This window comes from Adiantum capillus-veneris, chromosome 28, assembly GCF_014529385.1.
Source record: "Adiantum capillus-veneris isolate H3 chromosome 28, ASM1452938v2, whole genome shotgun sequence".
In the NCBI taxonomy this organism is placed as follows: domain Eukaryota; kingdom Viridiplantae; phylum Streptophyta; class Polypodiopsida; order Polypodiales; family Pteridaceae; genus Adiantum; species Adiantum capillus-veneris.
In genome coordinates, this window is record NC_140958.1 from 131,494,801 (window position 1) to 131,502,716 (window position 7,916).

At 45.6% G+C, this 7,916-nt stretch overlaps 1 protein-coding gene across 1 annotated transcript; it reads left to right on the forward strand.

The window, feature by feature from the left end:
• The first annotated feature begins 766 nt into the window (after positions 1-766).
• LOC147421322 (uncharacterized) lies at positions 767-7,091 on the forward strand. Its single transcript, XM_086504687.1, has 10 exons — positions 767-985; positions 1,152-1,225; positions 1,987-2,194; positions 2,434-2,714; positions 3,153-3,304; positions 4,426-4,684; positions 5,151-5,276; positions 5,369-5,699; positions 5,867-6,091; positions 6,431-7,091. Exons 1-10 carry the CDS (start codon positions 910-912, stop codon positions 6,610-6,612), a joined length of 1,914 nt encoding a protein of 637 aa, XP_086360813.1. The 5' UTR covers positions 767-909; the 3' UTR covers positions 6,613-7,091.
• Positions 7,092-7,916: the final 825 nt, after the last annotated feature.

Consider the following 7,916-nt stretch of genomic DNA (forward strand, 5'->3'; position numbering starts at 1 on the left):
GTAAACATAGCAGGCAAGAGGCAGCACCATTTGAGGAGGGTGAGGGTAGAACATGACGTTTCTCAATTGTGCCAACTTTGGCGGAGTTGAGAAAGGAGGGCAACGTTGGCTGACGTATGCAGACGGGGGTTCAACCTTGGCCGTGCAGACGTGTCCTAATATAATCTAGGTTTTCAACCGACCTAAGGAAAACCTTTCGTGAATCTTGAACACAATGTAAATGGTTTTCAGGAGAATCCGCATGGACAGAGGACGTAAAACCCCAACCCACTATCATTAGCAAACGAAGCCTGGGAGTCACAACTCTGCCAAATCGGCAGAAGTGGTAAACCCTTCTACCCCTGCCCCGTCTTGACAAAGTGCTGCTTCACGCTGGTTGCAGTTACCATATGCGACAAAACAACTGATGAGTGGTGGTGGTTCTATCCCCATCGGTGGGGATCGGCTCTTAGGTTGGCTTCATAGACAGCCACCGTGTAATCTCTGTTGGGATCAAATCTGAGAATTGTCAACAGAAGACGAAATATTCAACGTCTGAACGTGTGAACGCGTCCAGCTCCAAAGTAAACGGGCGTCAGGATATACTTTTACGTGGGCCAGGCGAATATCTGAGGAATGTTCTCTGGAGATGCCTCCGTAATCGTCGTACGCGGCTACAGAGTACCAGCGAACAGTTTACTGGACAGCGTGGCGGCGGTGCTGATGATTGGACAGACTATTAAAATGGGAAGATCCGAACAGGGAGATTGTGCAGGATCTGGACGGACAGGGGCCGTGGATGCAGGGTGAGTGAGTCGTGAGTCGTGACGCTCTGACTGACAAGATTTTCTGACAGAGGGCAGCAAGAAGAAGTGCTTCATTAGTTCATATCGATCAACAACTGGGTAGCGTCCTGCACAAGCAAGAAATATGGCAGTGTTGAATGAGTACCTGTGGCTGGTGGTGGTTGGAGCTCTTGGAGCGTTCGGCTTTGGCTGGGGAACAGGTAGCCTACAGTACTACTACACTACACTACACTGTACGCTAGCTCTGATATTTGCCTGTCAGCGGTCAGTCGTCAGACTGTGCTTCTGTACCAACTATGCAATTAAGGTTCAATTGTGTAATTAGGCTGAATGACTTAATGGTGATTGGTTGATAACTATATGCAGGAGCCAATGATGTTGCAAATGCATTCGGTACATCGATCGGAAGCAAGGCCCTGACCTTGAAGCAGGCCACCATTGTAACCTCTCTCTCTCTCTCTCTCTCTCTCTTTCAGAATAGTGTATCTTCCTCTCACGCGAGGATCTGCCAATTAATTTAATGCTGCTGCTAATTATGCTCCTTATTAGAGGAATTTGGCCAATTTCTCTGTCAACATGCCTAGAACGAATAACTACGCCTCGCGTGACCATGCAACAGGCTTAGTTATCCATTTAATGCTCTGTATGGGCGTAGTTGGCATAGTTATCTATAACTGATAACTAAGTCTAGCGTGATCATATCCTTGTTCAACACCATAACTTGGACACTGCATGTCTGCCATATAATACAAAGTAGGAGGAGATGATAGAAAGTCAAAAGAACAAGACAAATAGGTACCCTTTCTTGATCATGATATCATAAAGCTCAATTGGAAATTGAGCTTGGCATGGCTTGTAGCTGCCTTGTCATGATCACCAAAGCTTGGCTTAAAGGGGAGAGGTGACAAAACTCAAATAAGAGAATATAGCTGTGCTTGCATGATCAATCCTGTCTTCAACCCGAGTCATTAGAGTTTCGATGACAAATTACGAAGAGAGTGCCTGCATTCTTTGTCCAAGTTGTTCGACTCCCTGAAACCTGGTTTTGAACCCAGGGCCTTTAATGTTGCCTTAGTTTAAGCATCCTTCTTGTTGTTTTGGTGGTGTGACTGGTGGTGCATGTGTGTGTCATGTCTGTGTGTGTGTGTAGATGCTTCAATCCTAAACTCTAAACTCATTACCATTTCAAATTACTGTGCAGATAGCAGCAATATTTGAATTTGCAGGGGCATTAGTGTTGGGGAGGGTGTCAACCAACACCATTGCTGGTGGCATAGCCGACCTTGACAGCTTCGTGCGTGAGCCTGAGATTTATGCCTATGGCATGGCCTGTGCGCTCGGTGTCGGCACCGTCTGGCTTGTCATCACATCGTACCTGGAGCTCAATGTCTCCTCGACACACACCATCAGTATGCTCCCTCTCTCTGATCTCTCTTTCATCTCCACCTCTTTCTCTCATGTAATCATATATAGGCATACATGCAATTGCACATACACATACAAATGTTAGATCAATATGTACATGTATGCATACATAACATACACGCAAGAATGTGTAGTTTTAGATGTTTTCTCAACTTGAGAAGAACCAGTGTCAATATCAGTCATACAAAGCCAGGACTGATATTGTCGGTGCAATATGGTGCAGTTGGGGGCATCATCGGGTTTGCGATGGTATACGATGGCAGCGATGGCGTGAACTGGGCTGATAAAGATCCTGGTAGCTTCCCTCCTTACAAAGGCGTCCTCCCCATCGTGATGGGCTGGTTCATCGCCCCAATTCTCACCGGTGCCGCCTCTGCCCTCTTCTTCTTCATCCTGCGAACAATAGTCCTCCGCCGCAAAAATGCCTTCCAGCTCTCCTTCTGGGTGCTTCCCCCTATCGTGTTCGCAGTCACCATGGTCAACATATACTTTGTCTTCACCAAGGTGTGTTCCTTCTCACCTCTAACTCAAAAGAGGTGGTGTATGTGTATCTATATGTGTGGATGTATCGATGTATGTATCTTATGCATGTGGATCACAAAGTGAATGTATGTATGCACGTGAATGTATGTATGTATGTATGCACGTGAATGGGTTGTGGTATGTAGATTTTTGTATTGTTGGAAATACTATCTTTGTGTATGGCCATGGGGTTCTGTGTGTATGTAGCACCCCCTCTCACTTCTACATGTGTCTATGTATGTATGTCGAATGTAACTATCTATGTATATATGAGAACTTTCAAAATACCTTGCAAACCTTTATGTACTATTGTATGTATGCATACATGACGCATGTGCTTTGCTGTATGTGTCTATACTTGTAGTCCTTGAGCACATGAAACATAGCCATAATGCACTTCTCCCTGCTTGTTTCTTGCAGGGAGCCAAGAAGTACCTGTCAGACCAGGGGAGCGATTGGAGCGACAAGAAGTCCACATGGGTCTCGGCCGTTATCGCTGCCGGACTCTTCATTCTCACCGTGGTCGTTGCAGTGCCTTGGCTGAAACATGTGGTGAATAAGCGCATTGACAGGTTAGCATCCTCTCCGAAAGTGGCCTACATATACAAAAGACCATGCATAGTTTTAGTGGGTGAGAGAGAAGAAGAAGAAGAAGAAGAGAATTTTAACGTTGGAAGAAGATATCCCATGAGACCTTAAAGATCTATCCAATGAGGAGAGTTAAACTCAAGACCTGTTATTCAAGAGGGAAATGGCAGAGAGAGAGAGAGAGAGGGAGGTGGGGTGGTGAGAGATGACAAGAAGGGAGAGAGAGAGAATGTGATGTGTGTTTTGGGGAGATGTATAAATATAGACACACACATACATATACATATACAAACATGCACATGTATATACATATATATACATAAGACACTTAGGCCCCTATCAAACTGGGACAGGCAAAACACAGCCCATCTGAGATGGTGATTCCTCATTGGCTATGCGAAAAGCAAAAGGTGGTCGCTTCACCTTGTTAGAGTGTCGGCCTTACCAGCTCGATCATCTTTTTCCTTGTGTGGCCACCTTCCAAAAGTGAAGGTGCAAATGCAGCTCACGGGGCTCGAGCTCTGACAGCCAACCTCAAATACGGACGGCTTACTATCTGGCCACCGGTCATTTGCTGATAAAAAAGGCCGTTATTTGATCTATAGTCCAATGTGACAATGTGAGGCCACCCGCCATCCAAAGGGAAAGTGGGCGGATGCCCCAGTGTGACAGGGGCCTTAGGTTTACACATATATGCATACTTACATCCATACATAGATACAGAGAGACATTCAAAAGCAAGAATAGAGAAATGAGAGAGATGTAGTGTGAGTGTTTATGTGTGCTCATGAGTGAGTGAGCTTGAAAATTGTATAAGATTGACCATTTGAAACTCTTGGTAAGAGCGAGCGAGACCCGCCGTAGGCTGGTTGCGTGAGATCGTAAGAATAAGGAAGGCAAAAGGTTGCCATCATTAACTCGCCATGTGGCACTAATCGACAAGCTTTATCCAACTGTCCACAATTTCTCCCAAGAGTTCAATGCTTTACTAAGGCCTTATATATGTAGGCCAAAAGTGTTGTTCTTTAAAATGCAAGTAGATTAATATATCATCATTTTTCATTCCCTTTCTTACATATAAGTGTTTGTTTAACGTGACACACAGTGAAACACAAGCTGCAGAAATGGTGAAGATGGACCAAGGCGAGGGCGGAATTCAGCAGGCTCCCATTGTGCAAGTGCCGGAGGCATCAGGAGAGGAACCCGTGAAACCTAGCATTTTCGGACGTATGATCAAGATAGCAACACACGGAGTCAATGTCGATATTCACAAAGTTGTCAAGGAAGATCCGGTCGTGAACCAGATCCATGAATCGGCTGAAAAATTCGATCCCCATGTCGAATACGTGTTTGCTTACTTACAGGTACAAACTTCAGGCTGGAGTCTAGAGCAGGGCCTAGTGAGTGTTTATGTATGTATGTATGTATGTGTGTGTATACACACACACACACACACACACACACACACACAAAAGAAGTTTTGGACAGATTCTCACAATAATTCTCACATTGTGATGACTTACCGGCCTCAACGTCATGAGCTTCTGTGAGGGAGGCACCGCATACCTAGCTAGGTACGATTGGGGGCAAGGGACCGCCGGCCCGGTGGGGGGGCCGGTGGTCCCCTACCCCCAATCGTACCTAGCTTGGTATGTGGTGCTCTCGAGCAGAAGCTCATGATGTTATGCAATGTATGAAAAGCACTGAAAAAGACTCCATTTTCCTACATGAGAAAATTTATAAATCTTCTTGTCACACACACACACACACACGCGTACGTACATACGTATGTATGTAGCGAATGTCTTATCCCCATGTATGTCTTTACAGGTGTTTTCTGCCATTTGCGTCATCTTTGCTCACGGAGCAGGAGAGGTGGGGTACATGGCAGGTCCTCTGGCAACCATCTGGGATGTTTATAAAAATGGCAAGCTATCAAGCAAAGTGGTCCCTCCAGTAAGTCCAAAACATCTTCAAAAATTCTGTGATTGATGTCAATGGCCTTAAGCTTTTCCCAATTCTGATGATCGTGTCCTCTGACAATGCAGGTCTGGATTATTCTTATAGGTGCTTTTGGATTAGTGATTGGGTTGGCTACATATGGGTACAATGTGACTCGGGCCATGGGAGTCAAGCTTGCGAAATTGTCACCGACCCGAGGAATGTGCGCAGAGCTTGCAACCGCGTTTGTCATTATGATAGGCGCGCAATTTTCACTTCCCACATCGTCTAGTCAATGCATCACAGGAGCAATTGTAGGGATTGGGATCATGGAAGGCCTGAAGGGAGTAAATTGGAAAGTGTTTGCCGAGCAATTTGCCTCGTGGGTGTCGACTTTGGTGGTCATCGGAATGGTGACAGCAGCCGTATTTTCGCAAGGTGAGCTATCTCTTATCAAGTTGTGTGTGTGTGTGTGTGTGTGTGTGTGTGTGTGTGGGGGGGGGGGGGGGGGGGGGGGGGGGGGGGGGTTTCTTTTGTTTATGTCTATAAAACTCTCGCTAGACTGGCCACTATACTGACCTTGTGTGATTTTCTTTCGTCCACAGGAGTATACTCTCCATCAGTTATTGCAGGGAAGGAAGTAGTGCAATATGAGCAGGATGTTACCCAAATATCCAAGGACATACTGGGGAATTTCAACACTACCTTGCTAAGCTATCAACAGGCTAGCTTACAAAATGCGGTGCCAGAGCTCTCGAGCGCAAAATGGGCGGAGTTGAATGAGACGCTCAGTGCTATTGAAATTTTCGATTACAAGAAGACCCCCTCGGGTGAGTGCAGCTAGCATTCATTGTTAGCAGCTGAGAATGTATGCATATGTATATGCATGGATGTAGCATATACATACAATGAATATGTCTCATTCATTCTTACATGCATACATGTATACATACATACAGTGTAGCATATTGATTCATTGAACACCTCATTCTATGTGATTATTGGTATGTAGCATTCATGTATGTAGCATATACATACAACGACTGTGTCGCATTCCTTATACAATATACATACATACATGCAATGCAGCATATTCATGTGCTGTCGGTATACATGTGCATCGCGCACGCGTCAAGGCAAAGATAACTTATCCTTCTTGCAAATTGCAGCTAATGTTGAGGTCATAATGGGGCAGCTTCGTGCCGCACTAGCCCTAGTGCAGAATTACTCAGTGGATGCATTGGGGCAAAGCAGGGTGTTCCCAGGAGCCTTGCTGTGCAATACCAACACAACAGCTAATAATGCGACGGATTCGAGTCCTTGTAGAGCGCCTGTCCTCATTGAAAGCTAGAGAATTCCCTTATTATTTTGCATTACCCCGGATTTTTTTTACCAAAACCTCTCTCTCTCTCTCTCTCTCATGTATACATAGAAAAACATCAAATTTAACTTCAATCTATGACGAATAAAACACACTTCAGCTTTTGACTTCTTGTCTGTGCAGCATGTTCCCTGTAAATCTCTCTCGATCTCTCTCTTTTTGGTAGTTGAAGAAGATTACTTGCAAAGTTTCTCTTGTAGGTGGTCGTCTGCGAAAGCCCCTTGTATATATCATGAGACATCCTAGTTGCAAAAAATGCAAAAGAGGCAACCCCCAATCCAGCTGGTTGTATTTAAGGAGAACCACTCAGGACATTTACTTGCAAAAAAATTAAATAAAAGAGCCACTCCATGATCCATCCCATATCATTTTGTCAGTACATATGTAGCTTATATGAAGAGGACATCTTCAAAAGAAAAAGAAAGCTTACATTTTTTTGTACATCAATTGCAGTCCTTAGCAGGGTACTCTTCTCCTTAGCAGAGTCCTTTGGCTTTGCCGCCTTTCATTGTTCTTTACCATACACGAGAGAGAGAGAGAGAGAGAGAGAGAGAGAGAGATTTTCTCCTCAAAGTCGAGGGCGTGACTCACGTGAGTAAGAGAGGCTTCTCCGTAATTGTTCTCCTTAAAGTCGAGGACGTGAATGAGAGAAGCTACCTTCAGCCAGAGGCCACTAATTCACTCACAATAATTCCCACATTGTGTCTTACCTCAACATCATGAGCTTTTGTAAGGGAGGCATTGCCTACCTAGCTAGGTACGATTAGGGGCAGGGGACCGCCGGCCTCGTTTATAAGTGACACGGGGTGTCACTCGAGGGATCGATGGCGGCGAAGAATGCGATCGGCAGGGCGGGAGGGCTTCAGGCCGTCGGATCCACGCAGCAAGGGGGGTAGGGTTTTATAGCACTGGACTCGCTTGCTTCACAAGCAAACGCGACAGGTGAGCTGGATAAGGAGTGCGGGTGTCCAGCGAGAGGTCGTGAGGTCGAACCCGAGGTGGGGAGATTGGGGACGCATCTTTTTTGCCATGCAAAGATTGCGATCGACGGTGGATTGAACATCCATTGTAGATCCCTCGAGAAAAGGCCGTGTCACTTATGGACGGGTCCCCCCCCCCCCCCCCCCCCCCCCCGCAATTGTGCCTAGCTAGGTATGCGGTGCCTCTCGAGCAGAAGCTCATGATGTTATGCATTGTATGGAAAACACTGACAAGGACTCCGTTTTCTTACATTAGAAAATTTTTAAATCTTCTTGTGTAATCAAACACATTTC

Coding starts and splice junctions, on each gene's coding strand:
- LOC147421322 (XM_086504687.1), top strand. CDS start 910: ATGGCAGTGTTGAATGAGTACCTGTGGCTGGTGGTGGTTGGAGCTCTT. Junction 3,305..4,425: donor GTGAATAAGCGCATTGACAG/GTTAGCATCCTC, acceptor CGTGACACACAG/TGAAACACAAGCTGCAGAAA. Junction 5,277..5,368: donor CAAGCAAAGTGGTCCCTCCA/GTAAGTCCAAAA, acceptor CTGACAATGCAG/GTCTGGATTATTCTTATAGG.